The 23,505-nt window shown below is 35.4% G+C and overlaps 1 protein-coding gene across 1 annotated transcript in view; it reads right to left on the minus strand.

Annotated features, from left to right (window-relative positions):
- Positions 1-23,505, minus strand: part of MALRD1 (MAM and LDL receptor class A domain containing 1) — a 240,693-nt gene that overhangs the window by 68,563 nt on the left and 148,625 nt on the right. The window contains exons 28-29 of the mRNA XM_069860437.1: positions 18,330-18,510; positions 4,649-4,777 (exon numbers count right to left, since the gene is read on the minus strand). Coding sequence (XP_069716538.1) covers positions 4,649-4,777; positions 18,330-18,510 — 310 coding nt within the window. The remainder of the gene's footprint in view (positions 1-4,648; positions 4,778-18,329; positions 18,511-23,505) is intronic.

Here is a 23,505-nt window from a genome sequence, read left to right on the forward strand (position 1 = left end):
GTGTATACCCATGTAAGTCTTGAGGAGAAACCAATGACTCCACCAATTGCAGTTATTATTCAAGGTGAATGAACAGAATGATTCCCAGCAAATTAGCTAGTAAAACTTGACTCCACTTCCACAGTGGTGTTTTCCATAAACATAGGTTGGCTCATCCATGTAAGTGTTATGCGTGAAGACTGTTTTAAGATGAGAGAGAAGTTCTGATCAAGCCACTGACTGAATTCATGAGGTCTGTGTTAAAATTCCCATTTCTAGACCTGCTTCTGACGTTTCAGGTAGATTTGAAAAAGTAATTAATCAACAATATAATAAAAATGCTGTGGTAGAGATGAATCAAATAACATCACAAATTTTTCTTTGGCTTCTGAAGCTTTTTTCTTTAGCTATAAAGCATAGGCAGCAATGCGGTTTTTGAGTGAGAGCAAGCACTATTCCTGTGGGAAGTCTCTGGGAAAAGCAGCTGAACTACTAAATGCAGTCATGCATTTTAGAAGATGTGACAATGACTTCTTCAGAAACTCAAATGGATTTGAGGATTTAGAGTATGTTTCTTGATCTAGAAGTATTCTTCATAAAAATATAAATATTCATGTATTGTTTAGGAATGAAGGATCCAGATAAAAAGATTTAATTCCCTTAGAGTAATCTGTTTTGGGATTTTTTCCAGTTTTCTGCTTTGATCCTACAAGAACAACTGACACCATTACATTCTCTGTAAAAACAACTTATCCTTATCATAAACCTGTTTTGTATGACAAAGACCTTTATACACTGACAGGAAACCTGTGGACTTTCTTCTCTGTAAAATTGTGTCACCATGGTTAAATGTATAAGACAAATATCTTAAAAGAATGATTTTGATCCAGTGAATAAACTATATCCTGGTTTATACTAGGAGAATGATCTGTACTGTTCGACAGTGTTCTATACACTTACTGTATTCGTGCAAAGGATTAAAAAACCTGTCATGAAGAGAGGCTCAGAAAACAGACTGTTCAGCCTGGAGAAGAGAAGGCTTAGCGGGATTTTTATCAGTGTGTGTAAATATTTATTGGCAGAGTGCAAAGAAGACAAAGCCAAACAATATTCAGTGGAGCCCAGTGTCAGGACAAGAGGCAGTGGCCACAAATGCAGGAAGTACTTTTTTATGGTTAAGAAAAAACTGCTGTGTTTATTTATTGTCACCTTAGACAAACAGAAGTAGCCAAGAAAATGTGGAGTCTTCGTTCTTGGAGAAATTCAATACCTGACTGGCACAGTCCAGGGCAACTTATTGCAGTAGACCCTTTTTCGAGCTGGAGGTTGGGCTAGGTGATCTCCAGAGGTGCCTTCCCACCTCAACTGTTCTGTGCTTGTTATGTTTCTGCTATTCACAGCATGTCCTTAGGGAATCATGAAGGGAATATGCACATGCAATGGTCATCCACACTGACGCTGCATTACAAGCATAATGTAAGCCTAATAAAGCCTAACTCCAACAGCAAACACCCTCATGTGCAGGTAAGGCAGAGAATTAATCACAGAATCACAGAATCACAAGGTTGGAAAAGACCTCTTGAATCATCGAGTCCAACCATTCCTATCAATCACTAAACCATGCCCCTCAGCACCACATCTACCTGTCTTTTAAATACCTCCAGGGATGGTGACTCAACCACCTCTCTGGGCAGCCTGTTCCAGTGCCCAATGACCCTTTCTGTGAATTTTTTTTTTTCTGATCGAAACAGCAAGTACAACTTTCTTTTACAGTTCTAGCAAGACCAAAGTCCAACTGCATTTGTAATTTACACTATTCATAACAGATTACCTGACTTCAGAAATTTTACCCTGACATCTTTACAGTGCATTCTGAAGGCAATTATTAATACATATTTATGAACAGTACTTACAGTGTTGACTTAGTCATCTAACATATCTGCACCTGTTGGGTACATTATATTTTATGGGTTAGCAGAACCTATTGTGAAGCCACCAGAGGAGGATTGTTCCATTTATCTGAAAAAATGACTTTTTATTTTTATTTCAATAATTCAAGCAGTCCTCTAGTTGCTTCATCAATACTGTGGTTTGCTGTTAATCAAATCTGAGTGTATAATTGGCTGCAATTCATGAAAGTTGAAACTGCTCTTATGAGTGCTTTTTTCACCTCTGTACTTCCAGTGGGTTACTGAAAGAGAATGAGAATTTTGCAAGATTGCCTGACTGGATTGAACAAAACATAGAGTAAATAATATCTGTGAGTTTGTTTGCGTTTTTTGTTTAAAAAAATGCCCACCAGCCTACGTGGACACAATTAATTTCATTCAGATTCTGTTGTAAATCCTGCACAGAGTAGATTATGGTCCATTTGCTTCTTTGGAGTTACACTGGTATAAAACTACAGTAGAATATGAAATAAGCTTGGACCTTGAGTTCAGAGAAAAGGAGAATATCACAGACAAATATGGCCGTAAACACTTGTTATAGGGCAGGTTAGACTGCAAGGCTTTCTCTGTGACTGTTCTGCTCTCTTTTCTGATTAGGCAGCTCCTGTTGCCTTTTCATTAAAAAATGAGGTTTCCACATCTACAGAGTATTAAGGGCCCATTAATGTTGTTTATTCCCACTTATATAGGCTCAGGGGAAAGGTGTATTTATCCAAATATAAGGCCTTATTTGTTGGAACTAAGTTATAGCACATAGGGAAATATTATATATGAGGCTTATCTAGGTATTCTGTATGTCAGATTACAGTATCTCTCCTTTATGTTAACTTGATATTTCATCAGTTCTGCAGCAAAAGCAAAACGAAAGACTGATTAAAACCTTTTGATGTAATTATAGCTTTTCCATCGACAATAAATAGGTATTTCACTCTATTTATTTAAAGTAAATATGAGTATTTTTCCCCTCAGAGAAGCTTTTGTGCAGTATAGCAAAGACTGTTTTGCATTATTGTGATTCAAGTTAATTTATAGCCTTAAATGTTGTCGTTATCTGACTAAGAAAAGAGATTTATTGCTATCATGACCCTCCCAGACAACACAAGACACATACACCCCCAATGAGGCTACTAGGTCCTATAACAATATTTACAGAATAAATCAAGTGCCTTGACAGTTTTCGAAATATCTTTAGAGGGCAGTTTACATTGGACAGTGGTTCAGACTTATTTTGTCTCTGTTAGTTCTGTAAAATGTAATAAGGGTGAGTTACAGAGTGTTTTATTGCACTTACTTTGTCTAACTCCTGGAGAAAATATGAATACTATAAAGAAGGAATACAGATTATCTGCTTAAAATCTTATCTGCTTAAAATGTTATCTACTTAAAAAAACCCGTCTTTTTAAAGTTATCATTCAACTTACATTAATTTCCATTAATATAACTCACAAAATTTTCTAGAAAACAAAGCACTGCTGGAGGTAGAAAACTGAAATAAAGACATGAGCTGCATACCTCAGAACTGTTATTTATTTTGATGAAAACAATAAAGAGGGAGAAACTCTAAGTTAAATCTCCTATAGTGACATCTTCATGTGTATTCAAAGTTGTAAGTCTGCTTTTTGGCTAAACCAATGTAATTTACATCACTCAGTAAGCGGTCATTACTTTTGTAATCCTGTGAAGTCCAAGCATTTAGCAATCTCATGTGAGAGAAAATGCCTTTGATTTTCAAGGGAGCACCAAGTATTTCTTTATTTCAATTGAGTACTTGGCCTTCAACATAATGTGAGTTTTGAACTGATGAATGTGAAACATTTACTTCCTCTGTCTACCAAGATTACTTTCAATCATATCTGCATTAAAACAGAATTTGGCCCCCCAGCTCAACATTTAAGAATCAGACTAATTACCGAACTTTATACGTGGACTGCTTAATCTTCCTACTCCCAAATCTGGTCCAGACAGTGAGTGCAAATAAAAAAAGCCATGGAGCAGGAAGAAAACCACTGGTTTTTTGAGGCTCAAGTCTGAATTGGAAAGCCTGTTAACTTGATCCAGATTTTCAAAATTAAAGTTGTGTCCTTCCATCTAAAACAGCATTGTGAAGAATACCTTCAGACAAATTTTGTCTCAGTATTTGCTAGGACTGTAAAGTATAAACAAACTGGAGTTTACCCAACTGTTCTGTAATTGAATAACAGGAAGAAAATGTTTTCATAGCTTTGCAGTAGCAGCAAGAACAAACAACAATAGTACATAGTAGTGACACAACTCAGATCACAAAGACAGGATTAATCTGAAATGAAAGACAAGCCTGGTTTTAAATAGCTACATTTTACAGCAGAATCGGGTCTAAATGCTATGGTGCATTAGTTTGCTTACTTAGCTTTTTCATTCAATGTTGGCAGTTCAAAATGCTGCCAACGTTATAAATGAGTTTACATTTCTTCTCAGTTAATTTGTATTATAACTGATGGATTTTATTCCTTAAATATGCTATTAGTCCTTGAGCTTTTTCTGTTGTTTTGGGGTTTATTTTTAAATGCTTTTTGCAGCAAATATCTCTGAGGATATGAAAATGTCAGTGCTGTGTTGAGGGAGCAGGCAACCTCCTTGGAAGTATCTTTTAAGCAGCTGTGTGAATTCACCTAAGCTATGCTATAGAATTTAAAGTTATAATTTTAACTGGATATTACATAAATACACAAAAAGTTACTTACTGCAGTCAGCTTCATCTGATAGGTCTTCACAGTCTGGTTTGTAGTCACAGACAAACTGAGTGTCTATGCAATTCTCATTCTTACACACAAAATCAGTGAGGGCAGGGCATTCCCTGGGATGCTCTCCAGCTGAAACCAAGAAGACATTTAAATCAATATTATAATTAAATCAAAGGGTACTCTTTTTTATTTGTTTAGCCATTATACACCATGACTTCACTGATTTCCTGATTCTAAGAGATGTTATTTGGTCTCACTTTTTAATGATGCATTATGCATGTCCAAACTCTATTGGCCTTGCCAAATTTTCCAGGGTGCAACATTTTGCCTGGAAGAAAATTCAGTTTAGTATCAACATGTCTGTTTCCCCACTGTATTGGTTACACATATTCCATTGAAAAAGGTTCTGTGAGCTGTTGAAAAATAGACAGGCTAAAGTCTTTATTCTATTCATAGTTGTAGGACAACATTTAGACAATAAGAACACTTCAAACTGAGAAAATTTAGGACAGAGACATTTAGGATAATGTATTTTGACCCTATTCATTGTAATATGTTTAATTTTTTCCTTTAAACATGACTAAAATGTAGCACGTCATTAAGCATCGTCTGGACAGAACATCTTGATATTTACCTTTGTGCAGACTCATATTTGCAGTAAGGGACATTATTGTTTTCAGAGTATGAATCCTCTCAAACAGAGGTACTACTGAATTTTACAAACTGAGGAATTACATTCTCTTTGAAGAAAAATAGGAAAGGAGAACTAATTTTTTTTATTTGGCTTAAACATGCTCACAAGGTAATATTAAATACAGCAACAACACAGGACTAAAATGTAATTCAAATATTTAGAATGGATAGTTCAAAAAAATCTCAGTGTTAAGGTCAGTTACCTGCAGGACCTTACTAAAATTTTCAGTTTTGGAATACATATGTCCCTGAGTATTGCTATAAATAAAATCTGGTTTTAAATTGATACCTGTCTTGTTGCTTTGTTTTTTAATTTTGTACTTTCAATTTGATCAGTTTATGTGTCAGGGAATACAGAGACAACAGCATTGCCATGACTGCCTTAAAACAAGGAAAAGCTATGGCTGCGTTTTACTGAGAATCCATGTAGCAGAGCACCCTTTGCAGAGGAGTGGACTCTTCAGAAAAAAGTGACTGAAGCATTTGGTATGAGTAAGGCAGTTTTCACGCCTCTCCCAAACTATGCGATAAAACTTGATTAAAAATACTACCAAAAATAGATTAATATTGCTTATTCTAAGTACTGGAAATCCACAGAATTGCCAAATAGTTGAGGCTGGGAGGGACCTCTCAAAATCATCTAGTCTAACCCCTTGGTCACACAGCCTGGACTACAGCAGGTTGTGCAGGATCATGTCCCATTGGGTTTTGAATATATCCACAGATGAAGACTCAACAACCTCTCTGTACATCCTGTGCTTATGTTTGATCACTCTCACAGGAATAAAAGAGTTTTCTTGTGTGTAGATGGAATTTCCTGTTTTATTTTTCTTTTAAATTTTTGCTCACTGCCTTCCATTTTGTCAGGGGACACTTATGCAAAGAGCCTGATTCCCTTATCTCCATCCCCTCTCACATACTGGAAATGATGCACTGGCAAATAAAGTGACTTCCTTAAGTCACGCAATAGGTTAAATAATGACAGAAATTATAGAATGGCAGAGCCATCAGGGTACAATAATTTTCTCATCTTATTTCACAGCATATGAAAGACGTAGTACAGGGGAATGACATTTGCAAATCCATGGCTTTGTGACTTATTGTATTCCTCACCTTTACCTCTTTTCACCTTTAATCAAGAGATTGTCATTATTTACACTTAGGCTCCATCATTTATATTTAGGCCTTAATATTAATTACAATTGTTCTTTTTTTAATAGGCTACTTTATAGTACTTCAAGCATACCAGAAACAAGCATTTAAGAAAAATTGTTTCTTAGCTTGTCCTGAAATAATACCTCATCCATACACAGTCATAATGAAATCTTATATTTCAACAGCTATGAATACCATGACATCTAAATAGTGAGTCACATATATGTGAATTCTATCCCTTTTTAGTAAGACCTTGTTTATATGTCACTTCTAGAGATATTAGGTTACGTATATGATAATGATGGAGATACTGCCACAGCCTTTGGCTGAGATGGAAATAATAAACATAACAGCATTAGCATTAGAAGAACAAACTAAATATTCTAAATTCCTGTTCAGAATCATGTCAAAAACAAACTTTCCGGAGTGCATTGTTATTCTGACCAAAACTCGTAGACAAAATAAAATCTGAATCAAAAAAAGAATTAAGGTGAGTTTTAACAAAGAAATCTGCTTTCAGTATGAACAAGGCCAATAACTATACAGAGGTTCGCAGACAAGTTGCAACTTAGAAGTTTCGTTTTTACTAGACATTCTTTAAACATGATATAACAGTTCTATTTAATCAGAAAAATATATTGAAGGATGTATTGGAAAATGTGTTCTCAATGCTGAGGTTTGAGCTGCAGTTTCACAAGGATGTGTGTTAGAAACCACTTTGAACAAAGAAAAAGATAAGACATCCAAAATATTGTCTTGCTTATTTCTAATTTTTTCATCAAAATTACAGAGGTGCAAAAATCTGAGTTTGACTACTGAATTTGGAAAAGGATGATTCCAAGAACAGTATTCAAACCTCCCTCTCGGGAGTTGCAGTATATAGCAAAATGACGTCTCCTAATGAACACTTTAAGATATGTCTAAAGCTGATATTTTAAATGAAATGAGACATTTTCATTACCTCTTGTATGTTGGTTGTGTGGGATTGCATGTAATATAGCTTTTTGACTGATCATATTCCTCTGTTGTACTCTGAACACCAGTAAGCAGAAAGATGTGTTGAATGATTGATTATGCTAGCATGTAATATTATACATATACTGCTTTCCCAATAGTCTAACTCAGAACATTCCATGAAAAAAAAAACTATTCTAAGCAGAAACAGCATGAGAAAACATGGAAAATTTTCCTTCATGCCTTTATCTTCTAAAAACAGCTCAAGAAAACTCGAAGAAAAAAAAAATATCATACTGTTGGATACACTCCAAGCAAATAAGGATAATTAATAGTAAAAAAAAAATCAGTTGTACTTTTCTCACTGTGCTACTCTGAAGTTAACTCTAAGAAGATGCAACATTAAAATGGATCAGTGAGCCACAGCAAGCAAAAGAATGAGCTGATTTTGTGTATGAAAATGTCAGAGGTGGAAAACAGTAAAATAGCACAATGAAAATGAGAGGAATTACAGGGAGTTGAAATGCTTTTGATAAATATTAAGCTTATTTTTGAATATGCTATGAAACATTTTAAGAAAGCTAAGATATCCAGCATAAGAAAACATTTCATCAAGTGCGGACACTTGAGGGACACCTCTTATCACACATCTCCATCTAGACATCAAGCCGTTGATCACTACTCTCCAAATATGACGATCCAACTAAATAGTCCACCCATCAAAACCATATCTCTCCAATTTAGAGAGAAGGTTGTTGTGGAGGACCATGTCAAAGGCTTTATGTAAGTCCAGATATAGATTACTTCCGTTGGTTTTCCTGCATCCACTGCTGTGCTTACGCCATCACAGAAAGCCACTAGATTGTTTACACAGGACTTGTCCCTGGTGAAGCCATGCTAGCCGCCACTAGTCACCTTTCTGTCCTCCATGTGCTTTAGCATAGCTTCTAGGAAGATCTGTTCCACAATCTTCCCAGGCAAAGAGTTGAGTCTGACTGGTCGGTTGGTTATTAGACGTTATATTTTGTCAGTGCTATGATCTTGTGAAAGTCATAAGGTGAATCTCAAGTTATAGTTGTTAGAGGCTGTAGTGCATAAGACCTTGAGCTGTTTTGAAAAGCAACATATAACTCTAGGTCAAGTACGCCAAGCTGTTCTTTACCAAGAGCCTCACCTTCTCTGGAATGCATGCGCTCACTCAACAGTATATTACAACCATGTCAACAGTATGAAATGAAACATGTAATGCATATTCAAGGGAAATGAGACTCTTTTTTTTTGTCCCTATTTGTCCTTTTAGAAATTAAGGTTCTTTCTGAGTAACAATGTTTTCAAATTATAGTTGAAAATTCACCTCTTTCTATTATTTGTTCTTTAAATTCTGTTGTATAATGAAAGTACTTATATTACTCCCCTCCCATCTTCTGCAATACCCAATATATGGGAATAACCAAAGACAAAAAGATTAAAAGTTAAAATATTATTCAGTGAAAGGAACTTCACTTTCCAAGTTTCACCCTTTGTTTAAATTAAAATGAACAAAATACAAGCTCCTAGAAGGTTTCATTAGAACTGGAACTCAACTATACTTAGTACTCTGAAGTTCAGAAATTACGAAACACAATTTGCATCAAGGTTTTTATTTGCTTACCCCAATTGTTCATTACACTTTTCTTCTTGGCTTTTTATACAACATTAAAACTCTGCTAGCAAACTCATCAATAATGTTTCCGTCCATGGATGACCTTGGCAATCTTTTGCAGGAAAACTGAATGAAAAGATTATAGTCATGAAAGCAAGATATAAATCCAAATAAGGTTCTTTTGTAATTCAAAATCCATAGAGTATTCCCTTCACAGAATGTATCATTTAAAAGGCTACATTTAATTCAAAGATATGTCTTGACTTTGGCATAAAGACCAGATCTAACAAACTATATTGACTCTTAGGAGAGAATCTCACATGTAGATAACAAAAGTCTGCCAATGGACTTCCTAAAGATCCACAAAGCAAGTAACATTATGGTGCCTAAGTCCACCAAATAAACTGAATGAAAAAATCTATCTTTAGTTCTGGAAATGTGCAGCTGGCTATGTCTCAAGCAATACAAAAGGTAGGAAAAGGTTCTCCTCAACTTCTAGTGCTGATATTATGGTGTATATAAACCCACACTAGGAAAGAACAGAAGTTTTTATATTTGATTAAGACTGAAAGACCAGCCACAGCATAGATTGTACCAGCAGGATAAGGAGCTCATGCTCACTCTACCCTCATACACGGAGCTGCCATATTTTGCTTAATACTAAAAAAGACACCATAGGGAAGCACTGAGGACTAAGAAATGAGTGAGGCCCTGATGTTCTAATCTTTATCTCTTTGGAGCCTGCAAATGGAAAAAGAAAGATAAAAAGGAGATACGGTAAAACAAATCAAGTGATGCTTTTGGAGAAAATTCTATTTCCTAGTAATTATGAACATGTTCAACCAGAGAAAAGTATCTCCTGAAGAAGTTTGACATGTGTTCTCTAATACTTAGCTCTTTTCGCCCTCCCTGTCTCCTCTCCATCCTTATTCCAGTGTAGAGCTACATTATAACTCAGAAAGTTCAGCTGAATATATTACTTTTAGAGCTTTTCAAAGATATTTACCCTAAAAAATTACTGTCAGGCTGTTTCCACTGTGATGCAGAATCAATTCAAACCAATCAATCATAACACTCTCTCTCCTTACCACAGATATATTAGAAGCTTTTCTTATGAATATTTTATCTTTTAATACATATTATTGTCCTGATACAATTCACAGGAGTTTTGACAGAGCAGTGGAATACAGCACACATATGCATGTTGCAATTATCTACAACAAAGAGGCGCTTCCTCAGCTGAATGACCTCCCTGGCTCTGCAGAATCATCATGAGATGTGACACATCATTAGATGTGTCATTGCATGGAGGTGTATCCTGGCTTTATTTGCAGTGTATTTGTATGGGAAGAAGCCTACCTTTTACAGTAATCTCATATGAAAAGGAACTCAGCCTGGGGCAGTGTTTGTTATTCTAGTACCACATTTAGAGACAGTGATTGTAAGGTTAAAAAAATTAAAATCCAGACATCTCTACCCTGTATATTTTACTAGCTATGAAAAATTTTCTCTTTCATTTGAAATACATGGAGTTAAGGCATCTACAATCATATATGAAGAGCAAGCAGTATGTAAAGTGAATGAAAAAATGACAAGAACTTAATTTTATACTGAAAAGCTGCTTTTGCAGCCACCTACTACCAAGCCAAAATATCTTTGAAGTCAGCAACTTGTCTTCAAAAGTTTCTCATGAAATAAACAGAAACTGAAAAAGCCACTGAGGTCTCTTCATGAAAATTTAAGTAAAAGCCAGAACTTGTTTCTCATTCAATATCTGTGGCAAATGACCTCAAATGTTTTAATAATAACAATCTGAAAGTTGCAAAAATGAAGGAAAGATGGCAAAAATAATCTATTTGTTAAGCTTTCAGGTTTATTTTTTACATAACCTCAAACAGAAAAAGCAATATCGGAATATTTCAGGTGAGTAAATGACTTCTGTACAGTGCAATAAAAAATACAGAGTAGAGTGATTTTTAGGCTGGTGCTGTTTCTCTTCTTCCTATTCCTTCAATCTTTTCAAAGGAGATTGTCAGATTGACTCTCTGAAGCCAGGGTGTATAATATATTCTTCTTCGGTATTAATGAATTTGTATTTTTCATACATTTCTAGAAAGACTTAATATGAAATGCCATTTAAGCCATCGTCCTGTGCATAACATGACTTGTGTAAGTATTTAGATCTGCCCCCAGTGTAACTCTGTCTGCCCTGTCAAGCTGGATTGAGTGAGCCTGTACTTCCTCCACATCCCTCCTCAGTATGCTGCCTTCCCCACAGTCCTTTGTATGAGGGCATTCAGGATGTCCTGTGGAAGGCAGTTGTGGGCTGACTTTCAGATTTCCAGAAGGGAAATTATTTCTTGCCTAGAACCAAATTGTGTGTTATCTGTACCCTCTGCTGAATGCAATGAGATCTCAGTTCTGTAAGATTTTCACTCAAAAATGATAAAGCGCATGCATGTTAAAGTGTGTTGTGAACAAAAATGAAGTGAAAGCTACCGAAAGTTATTAGACTTCTCAAAATAAGCTTTCTTACTCTGCAGTTAAGCAGATTCAATGGATATCAGCAGTTCATAAATTGACAGCTCACCATGAAATTAAAGAACCATTTCCTTCTAAAGGCAAACCCTAAACACAAGACAATAAATAAGAATTTTACCATTAATTTCAGTATACTTACTGAGAATTTTTACCCAATGTCCCAGTTTTAGCAATTCAAGTGTTTCATATCAGAATACTCTGACATGAATTATTTACGAAAACAAGTGAAAAATGTCATAAAATATTATAATATTTTGAAGAGAAAAAAAAAAAGATCACACTCCCCTTCAGGTAACTGGTCATAAATTCTGGCTGAATAAAAACGTATATCTTGAGTGACTAAATCAGCTCTGGCAGCTTTCTCTATCTAAATTCTCTTCACTGACTCACTTCAGGTCCAGGTTTGTACTGAATATTTCTGTTATAAGAGTTTGAACCTATGAGAATTTTCTCAAGTGTCGGAGTGGAATGAGGTAAATTCTCCACTAAATGTAAAGCTTTGCATGATACATAGCTGAGGATTCAAAGGAAACACTGGCTTATTTTCAGAAGAAAAAAGTTGACCTGAACACCCAAACACTAGGATGTTTTAGTTGTTTTCTCTGTGATCTGGAAAGCTAGGATAGAATTCTAATGAGATTGGATTTCTCTGCTGAGGCTTTCAAAGCTGCATTTTTATGGGAGCATGGAAGCCAAGCTGTTCAAAGCATTGCAGTACCTTCACCTATGGTCTTTGCTATAAACAGTAGGTGAGGGGCACTATAAATATATGAGGAGAAAGGGAAAGAAAAAGTTTACCACCAGGCAAAGCAAGCTTTATTATATTTTAAAGAAAATTTCTGTTCAGCTCTATATGGTAACACAATTTCCTATTAATAGGAGCATTGTAGCATTTTGATTTTACTTTCTTTTAAAAAACAAACATCTTTATAATATCACTTCAAGTATGACTGAATGTGTATTCTATTTAACCTAAATATGAGAAGAAAAGCTTGTGAAGTCTGGTCCCAAACAGGGAAGTCACAACAATCACTGAAGCTGCAATTGCTCTTTCTTCCTCCTGTGCTTTTATCACACTGAATTGACAGACCATGGAGAAATACATAAATCAACTAAATAACCAACTATACCAGAAATTTCTGTTTAATTTGGATTTAAAGTTATGTTTCACTTATTTTCATTTGTCTTACACTGTTAGTTTTTCAGGTGGTGCTCCTGGACACCAAAATTACTGTGCATGACATAGCTGACTAAGTAATACATCCATGCTTATGGTGTGTGTTTTGTACCCGGAGTAAAAGATGCCTTTTCTTTAAAATTGCAAATGTAAAACATCCAAACTCCTGGCACCAACATGTGTGATGATTTGCACTCTTGATTCACTATTACATGGCAGAGAGCCATCAGCTGGAAAAGCAAATCAATAGTGCTTGAAGTTGTCTTCAAGGTTATCAGAGAATAGCTTATTTCTGACAGGATTTTTAGATGTTATCATGACAGAGGTGTCAGAAGTCTCAAAAATAAAATTATCATAGGGGATTATTCTGTACAATACTCGTAGGCATTTTACCTTTTCATTAAGGCAAAATTGCAGGCATGTTTTTCTAACCTGCAGTTAACCTCATGCATGGTCAAAGTCAATTATTAAAAAGCATGAGAGATGACCACTCTAAACTTCATTTAGATCACATAGTCTGTCACTAAAGTTGTATAAAGAATTGGTGTACAGGAAGGTGAAAAAAACCTAAAACATAATTAATTGGCAAATTATTTTAATATTAACAGCAATCTTTCCCTGGCTGAGATTTAACTCCATTATTTTTCACATTTTTCAATTAAATTGGCAAAATAAAAATATATCAGACTTTGAATTTAAATTATTTTTGCTATCAAAACATAACTTATGCTCTCGCTACCAACTCACAAGAATCTTTTACACCTTTCGTTTTCTCTCTCTTACAATATTTCCAAAGCCTCTCATATTTCCAATAAAGCCAGAATTTCTTCTTGATCATCACTCATAGAAATCATTGAGACCTGAAGGAAATGGCCTTCGCAGGATAGGATCCCAGAAGCCCAGATCATAGTAAACAACATTATCTGTAGTATTCTGCTGATATGGAAACTTTTAACTAACTAAAGAAGTTGTGAAAAGGTTCTCCTTTATTAGTTGAAAATGCACACTTTATAGAAGCTCTGTAAATCACAGCTATGTAAATGAAGAGCAAAGAAGTCTGCAGAACTAATTCATCTCTGTGCAGGTCCCATTATGATGTGCACAGCTTCGTTCTGTAACACACTGTGTGAAAGCAAGCTGAAGGGAAAAATATGAACAATAAAATAAGTCTTCCAAAATACCAAACTCTGCTATAACCATTCAATATAACTATGCTGCAAAAAGAGCAGTTCTAATATTCACATTAAAAATCCCTACACTGTCTCCCACTTCACTCTCTCCACTTGAGTACATTATTTCTACAAAGAAGAAATTTTATTGTGTTGACTGTAAACCATGGTCTAGGAACACCATTCTAGCTTCCAAAATGACAGTCTGTGAGGAGCAGGCTATCCCAAACTATCTGAAAGATCCAGAATTGCTCTAAAATCCTTCCCCACCACTATTTTCCATCTGCTGGGAAGTAAGCATTTTTTTTTTTTTCTTGTGAAATTTAAGGCTTTCTCATTTCCATTCCTTTCTTTTTATTTAAAACCTTTTACTTGAGTTTTAATTATTTTCAGTTTCTGTACATGGTCTATTCCTCTGCTTATGTGATTACTTTGGCTAGCATATCCAGAATATAATATAAGATTTTAGCTTAATGTAATGTCTCAATGGAAAATATAGACGTGGCTTTCACTTCCCCAGAGGACCCTGGTCATATGTCTAGCACAGCAATTCTACAGCTACAAACATAGTACATGAAGAAGTGTTGTAAATCAAGTATTTTTTTTGGAGAAGAAACCCATGACCTCTTCTGGTTTGTATTCTACTCTTCTCCTTGAGTTTGGTCACAGTAAGATTGTGTTTGCTGTTTTTTAGCTTTGTTACAACAGGCACAATAAAACTGGGAATACTGTGCTCCATAAAAAGCAATTTAGACATGACATGCTTGCTTTATCCTGAATGCCCCAGGCTTGGGTCAGGCAGGAAATTTTATTTTTGAGAATCTGGCAAAATGTATTTTGTTTGTTCTACAAAGGAAAAGAATCAATAACAAGAATGAAAAGGTCAGACCGGGCTCCTTCACGTCAGCCAACAGGAAGGTTAGCATACCAAAAGTCTTGAGAAAATTAAGCAAGCAGATCTCAACTTGTGGAGTAGAAGGCAAAAAAAAAAAAGAAAATCATGCATGGAGGTGGTATGAAAGATGCTAAAGACAAAGTAATGATTCCCTCTTGACTTTTGTTTCAGCTCGAATATGATTTTAAAGACAGGAAAATCATGGTGGGAAGGTGGGTTGCTTTCTGGGGGTTTGATTCTTTTGGTTTTCTTACAGATATGCACTCGCACACATGCACGTACGCACAGACACAAAGCAAATATATGACAGAGCTATGATTCTCCTGCAGAGGAAAGAGATATTCATAAAGCCATTCTCATAAGACATACACCTAGACTTCAATGAAAACACTGCTGTGCCTAGCAGACACTACCAGAGATGCTGTAAGTGACCATTTCCTGATTATATATTGTGTCTTATTAAAGTGCAAGAACATCCACCATACAAGTGACAGATCTGTAAAGGATTAGCATCTTGGGTTTCCAATTTTTCTAATTAAATCTTAAAAAAGAAGTTATTTTTACTGTATACGTCATCCAGAGGGACCTTGACAAGCTGGAGAAGTAGGCTTATGTGAAGCTCATGAGATTCAACAAGGCCAAGTGTAAGGTCCTACACCTGCATCACGTCAATCCATGATTTCAATACAGGATGGGGAATGATGTGATTGAGAGCAGCCATGCAGAGAAGGACCTGGGGGTGCTGGTTGATGAGAAGCTCAACATGAGCAGTGACGTGCACTTGCAGCCCAGAAGGCCAACCATGTCCTGAGCTGCATCAAAGAAGTATGACCAGAAGGTTGAGGGAGGTGATTCTGCCCACCTATTCTGCTTTTCTTATGCCCCACCTGGAGTATTGTGTCCAGTTCTGGAATCCTGAACATAAGAACATTATGGAGCTGTTGGAACGGGTCCAGAGGAGGGCTACAAAGACTATCAGAGGCCTGGAACACCTCCTCTATGAGGACAGGCTGAGAGAGTTGGAGTTGTTCAGCCTGGAGAAGAGAAGACTCCGAGGACACCTTACAGCGTACTTCCAGTACCTGAAGGAGGCCTACAATAAAGTTGGGGAGGGACTTTTTACAAAGGCATGTGGTGACAGGACTAGAAGGAATGGTGATAAATTGGAGGGGGGCAGTTTTAGATTAGAGATAAGGAGGAAATTCTTCACAGTGAGGGTGGTGAGCCACTGGAACAGGTTTCCCAGAGAAGTTGTGGATGACACCTCCCTATAAGTTTCCAAGGCCAGACTGAATGGGGCCTTGAGCAGCCTGGCGTCGTAGGAGGTGTCCCTGCCCGTGGCAGGGGTGTTGGAAGCAAATAAACTTTAAGGTCCCTTCCAACCCAAACTGTTCTATGATTCTATGATATTGAGCCTCAGCTGTATATTTCAAAGTTCTGTGAGACTCTTCTAATCATCAATCTTCATAAACAATAATTTTCTGCAAAATACTCAAGAATATTACTATGGCAAAGCTGTAAGTGCGTGAAAGTAGTTGGAGCACATGGTGCAACAGCTTTCCCAACAGATCTTCTTGCTGGAGCAGTGCTGTAAAACACATAGATGGTCTATCATAATAAATCCAAGTTACTTTGTGAACTGTTTCACTACAAAGGAATTTTAATGCAAGGGTGGTCATAAAATACTAGTAACATTCAGTTTCATAGGGTCATAGTGTAAAACTAATATAAATTTCATTAATCTTAACATTTTAAGAGATTTAAGATCCTTCAAATGGCAGCTTTTCCACTACTTGTAGAAATAATTTCCTTCCTTGCAGTGACAATTCTGTGAAATATTTCCAGTTATGTTTGTACAATGTCTATTTTCTGGTTATAAAATATGTGGAATTAAAAGTAAGCAAAATATTTTTTTATTACATGAAGATATGCTGATACTGTCTTTATGAACTTATCAGGGAGATTTCTTCTTCCTTGAAAAATAAATCTCAGTATTTTTATTTATTGTATATCTTCATGAATCTGTGAAATGAAGTGTCTAAGTTGTTCTAGCCACCATATAGGACAGAATCCCTGAAATACGGTTTAACTAGACTCCACCATATGAATTAATTCATCTTAGCACAACTTGGCAACAAATTGCAAGAGGGAATAGCATAATCTTTGTTATTCAAGGTGACAGGACAATATTGACCTCCCATATCCTTCCAGGGCATCTTTATCCATCTACCCTTGTTCTTTGGAGAACTATCAAGTCCATGGCAATGGACAATGAAAAACTTAGAAAAAGCACAAGGGAATCACTAGCATTCATGTGCCTGGAAAAGCTTTTAAAGGTAAAGATACACAGAATCATAGGATGGTTTGGCTTGAAATCATAGGATGGTTTTGGTTTTGGGATCTGAAAGATTATGCAGTCCCAAACCCCCTGCCATGAGAGGGAACAACTTCTGTTATATCAGTTTGCTCAAAGCCTCTTCCAACCTGGCCTTGAACACTTCCGGGAATGGGGCATCCACAACTTCTCTGGGCAACATGTTCTAGTGTTTCACCGCCCTCACAGTGAAGAATTTTTTCCTTCTGCTTTAGAGTTTTATTTAAGTGAAGTTCTGAAGTAGGTTCCAAGTTGTATCCAGTTTACATTGTTTGCTTTACACCACAGAGCAATCTCTGAATACAAAACTGGCATTTTCCAGATGAAACGAGATCAAAAGATGTTCTTAGGAAGTTCATTTTCCATGCTCCAACTGATAATGGACATTGAGAATATAAAAATTTACCCAAATAACTTCCCCAAAATTGATATGTGATATCAACAATGAATGCTTCACTCAACAAATCTACTTATATTGTGTCACACACTTTCCTACATTCTTTTTTTTAATTAATTTTTAAATTTTTTTAATTAATTTTTAATTAATTTTAAATTTCTGTTCCTCCCATCTGAGAGAGTCAAAGGTATTCTTTACTTTGCTGACCTTAAAACTTGAACTCAGCTGGAAAAAGTAGTGACAATAGTTCATCTGTGGCCTCAACTCATATTCCTGGCAAGAGTCTTTAGAATAAAACAGGGATACTATAGGTTTCACTTGATATAATCTGACATAATTTGTATAAAATTATTATATACAACATCACAGACTTGATAATTTACCAAAGAATTAAAGAAGGAAAATGCTAGCAAAAACCAAATTAGAGAACAAAATCTCAGGCATTTCTTGGATTTATCTGCAGTAATTTACTGTGAAAACACAACACTAATACAAGATTTTCTGGGTGAGAAGAAAATGATATAGAAAATGGTATCAAAGGCTTAAAAATGAAAACAATGTATTCATAACAATTTTTATGAACAGTGACTTTGTAATAAAAACAATGACATCATGATGAATTTAAAGCAAGAGCATTTTACGTCTCCTTTATTATCCCTCTAGAAACTTTCCTCTTGAACTTACATGTGGTGCAGTTCTTGTACTCTATGTCATCTATTGCTCCTCCTCCTCCTAGGTCTCTGGTACGAATGCCTTCAAAGATAACTTCAAAATTCCTCAGTTTGCCCAAGTGTAACTCAACTTTGTTCCATTCATCACCATGATCTCCTGAGTCACTCCAAATTTTCACAATTCCATCATCGGTCTGAATTTTGAATAAAACATATACAATGAGATACATGTAAGTATGGATTATCAAATACCAGTTTTGGAAAAAAAAATACAACAATAAAAAAAAAACAGAGAAAAGACTGGAAGAAAACTCTTCAGTTCTTTCAGGAAATGGTAACCAAATACTGTTCTAGAAGAACAGGAAAAGTAGTGAAATGAGATGATTACCATACAAATCACATAAACATTGATAGTAGTCTCACTACAGAAATTACTGTGTGTATGATTGAACTCCAAAATAGACTGCTTTGGTGGAGTTTTATTTAACTTTACATAACATTGAGATTCATTCTTTGTGTTTAGAATATGTTACTGGATGCAAGGTTGGTCTACCATTTTAAAATCAGTGTATTAGCTAGCTAAAATCTTTTTAAAGTTGTGAAAATTGTAGCACAAGGGAAAAAAACCCCCAGACAAACATAATATAATTTTATGTTTCATATCATTTATTTGAAGGCAAGTAGAGCATTCCGATTTTCAGATATGCTAATAAATTATGAAGCTGTTCTTTAAATGTCCAATCATGTCATCTCACTGGCAAGTCAGCAGTAAACATGCTTAATTTTTTAATAGTAGTACTAGAATGCAGATGCACCAGTTTCAATTGCTGTGAATAGATGACACATACATATGATGGCACTGAAAGTAAATATTTGTGATCGTTTTGTATATGTCTCAATTATTCTTCTTTATGACTATGTGACTAATCATCCAAACTGTAAATGAGATTTTTTTTGCTAGTGTTTTCATATCAAAACCCATTAGTACTCCAACTAGGGTTAATAAAAAGACTGTGCAATACATCAGGCAGCTAAATGTAATAAACAACGAAGGTTCTAGGAAAACAAGCAAAATCTAAGGAAAATAGAGACAAAAGTAAAAATAGGCAGATAAGCAAATCAATTACATTTCTTTATACATAGTGAACATGGTAGATTAGATTTATATGAATAAAATTCTTATACATATTTATGACGAGAAAATGAAGCTTGATGCTTTAGATATCGTATTCTGAATAGTAAAGTGCAAACAAGCATGCACAAAAATATTATATTAGTTGTTTCTGAATCACAGAATCCACAGAATTGTTGGTATCTTCTAGGAGGAGGTCTTCAGACCTACCAAAACATAGAAAGGCTGAAATGTGGCTTAAAAATGGTGTTCTGTAAAATCATTATTAAATGTAAAGGAGTTAGTTGAAAGCAATGATGACTTTAAATTCCTAAATAGGAAAGAAAACATGGGGGAGGGTCTCCATAACTGCATGAAAAATCAGAGATATTCAACAGAACAACTCTATTGCTGCACACGACTATTCATGTTGGAGCAGTGATGATAGCAGCCCTTTACAAGTCACAATAACTGAGCACATAAGCACTTACAGAGACAAGTTTAGGCCTTGCATCTTCAACTATGTCTCATTGGTTTAAATAAATGAAACACCCCATTAAAGAGAAAATAATATAACAGGACCTTGTTGGTGCTTTGCACCACTAATTCCACAGTCATTGGCAACAGGTTATGATTTTCTCTATGTATTTCTCCCAGTAAGACTCCTGACTCTATTTACATGCATTCATGTCAGAGATCCATTAATTTATAAAGTAGGTCAAGCCCCTTTCAGGGCTATAATCAATGCAATTAAAGAGAACTCACAACAGAACCAATGGGATAACCTTTCTAAAAATTCCACTTAAATTTCAACCTGGAAACACCATGGATGACTTTAAATTAACACTGAGATAAAGTAGAGTGGATGCAGTAATTGAAGCTGATTTTAATAGTGGTAAAAAACAGTTTTTTTCAAGTCTAACTTAACTTTAATGGTATTATTCTCATTTATCAAATACATAGTCAACAATTCAACTTAATTATTTCAGTAATTCCACAGCATCTATTCCATTAATTCTGATATTTTTTAATAACTTCTAGAAGAGTATTGTATATTATTGGGCTGATTTGTTTAGTCTGGAAGCAACTTTCATCTATCCATGATATAAATAAAATGAATAATTATGATGAGTTACACTTGGCTTTATGGTCACTAACATGGAATACAAAACAAAACTTAGAAAAGAAACACTTTTTAAAACTTAATTCGTTTGCTTGCCATAGAAATTTTTCTATCTGCCTTTGACAACTCTTTGGAGTGTTAAAATTTTCCAAACATTATTGATATGAAATTACTAATTAATTTTACAAAAATAGTTTGGTGCTCTGTATTAGCGGTATATTTAGGAGACTTGAAGTGGTTAGCAATGATAATACTAAACTATGAGGGAATTCCTTTTGTGCATTTAAGTGTGATAGAAAAATTAAACACTTGTATATATGACAACTTTAAACCACAAATCTATAAAGAAATTACATGCATGTAAGTTTGCACCTATGGAAGTCAGTGGAACTTCATAAAATTCACAGAGATGGATATTTATATAAAATCTGTAAATGTTAAATGAAGTACAGTTAACCAGATTACGAGTCTCAATTCTACTGTTAGCCTGATTTTGGTTGGTTTCACATTATATTTTATTACTTTACATTTTATTCAGACTTAAGTTGCGTTTATCATGCTGAGTTTGGAGTGAAGGATGCTGTAAGTAGCAAGTAACATTAATCGCATTTTTTTTAGACATATCCACATAAAATGCAGCAATTAATTTGAATATAGTGTCATAACCAAAAAATATCAAGTATTTATGCAGTTACAGGAAATGAGGTGTTTTTTCTCACAGTGAGACACTGAAATATGGAGAGAACTTTTTGCTAGGAAGATTTTTTTTCGGATAGAAATTTCACAACAGAAATCATAGCCTCCTTGCACTTCACAAGTTCTTGAATAGGGGTACACATATAAAATGCAGAAGAGAGACAATTCTTTTCCTGTCTGAATTTAACAATAGCAGTTTGTATACAACAGCAGTACTTCATAAAGTAGGAAAGGCTGATTTTTCATTTGCTCTGCTACAACTCTATGTAAGAAAATGAAAAACAAGTTCATCCCCTGCATAACTACATGAAGATTGTTCTATCGCAGAGTGAAAAGTCTCTTCAAAATCACAAGCCCTGCACATTGTCTGCTCTAAAGAGCCAATAAACAGGTGGGAAAGGGAGAAACAAACAGGAAGCTTGGCTCTCTTCTCCTCCCAAGGCCCAGACAATGATGCTGGCTTGGCTGAGGGGTATAAGCTACACATTTCTTCTGGATGCATACTTGGCATGACAGGATCGTAATTTATAAGCTTTGCAGATTCTGTCTAATGAATTATTGTTTTGTTTTTTGCAATCTGTCTGGTGCTTTGGCATTTCTTTCATATCTTTGGAATGTGTTTGCTTCTAAAACAAAACACAAATATGTCCTGAAGAGGAAAATAATCAGTCTGTGCTTTGACTTGTCCATTCCGTCCAGAAATCTTTTGATCTTTTTCACTCTCATATGCATGTCTTATTATAAAAGAGAGGTATGTAGAAGAGATACATGACAATCAGAAGAAACATGTTTCAGTGTAAAGGAGGGTGGAGGACAAAATGTCACCTTTCTTTCTGTTTTTATGAGGCTTTTCTTCTACAGACACATAGTCATACTGAGTATCAGATTGCTCTTCAACCTGGGCTGCTGGCAAAAGGCCCAGTCTAACTCTATGCTCTGAGAGATTGATAAAAGATGATTAAGATCTATGGCTTTGACAGACAGTATCAGTGCTGCCTCAGGGTGGAGAGGGTTGATCATACTGACTGTTGGTCAGGGCAGAAAACCTATATTCCGTTTAACCTGTGGGAGTCTAGCTACATGTGGTCCTTGACCAACAAAAAAGAAAAAGTTATCTGCCTTGCTGCCATTCATCCATATCACAAGTTTTAGCTCTCTTCTGCATTGTAAGCATCGTACCCTAGATTCTGCATGTCTTTCTTTGGTACACTGGATTGCATGTAATTGTATTTTCTCTTTTCCTCACACCAACACTTTTGTATCAAAACCTCATTATTATCTTCCTTATGTCTCATTACATTTGCCTTGGACTTCCTTCCAGTTCAGATTTGTTTACACTCATGCTCTAACTCGCATTCTTAAAATCAAGTCATTATCTATTTTCCTATTTGCATTCTCTTATTGCCTGCATTTCTACTCCAGCTAAGCAGAGTGTTAGATAAAATTCTTGCATCACTTACACCACCAGCCTGTCATCCTCAGCCAAAGAGAGTGTTCCAAAGTAACATGAAAAAATAGCACTGGAAAACTAGTGCATGTGAAAGGAAAAGCCTTATCTTTACAAACAAAAATCTAAATTGCACTTCTGAACTCTGAGACTCGATTATAACTTCTGTCTGTTACATGTATAAAAGTCTTTGAAACAGGAGAGGAGGTCTGAAAGCTCACTGACACATAATGCACAGGCAAAATATTTTTGTCCCAAAAAACTTATCTATTTTTTTTTTAGCAAGAGATCTCATTTGACAGCTATATCAATATCAACACATGACAACCACTATATTTTTTTTTCTGTCCAGACTAAAATCTCATACTGTCTCTTCAACATATTTCTGCAGATGTCTCCCTAAATTGAGGGGAAATGTGGCTTAAATAGCTTAATCATTCTTTCTTATGCTTCCTTTCACTACTTTTGTGAACAGCCCCACAATCTGCCTGTCACTCAAGCTTGTAATTTTATCATTGCTAAAATCCTTCTAAATCCTTATGCAGTTTATGTTCATATTTTGTAAACTCCACCTGCATAACATCCTATAGAACATCATAAGTTAAGATTCAGAAATGCTCATCATCTCATTGAGTCAGTCCAACTCTTGTTTCATGATCTACACAGCCCATTCTTTTGATTATTTTACATCTTTGTGATTGATTTTAGATTCTTTAGCTGAATTTTATCTCTAGTACCAAAATAAACTATTTTAAAGTGCCTTTTTTACTGTAGTACCAGGTTTATCTTTTTTTTTATTATTAAGAAGTTCT

This window comes from Phaenicophaeus curvirostris, chromosome 6 (assembly GCF_032191515.1).
Source record: "Phaenicophaeus curvirostris isolate KB17595 chromosome 6, BPBGC_Pcur_1.0, whole genome shotgun sequence".
Lineage (NCBI taxonomy): Eukaryota > Metazoa > Chordata > Aves > Cuculiformes > Cuculidae > Phaenicophaeus > Phaenicophaeus curvirostris.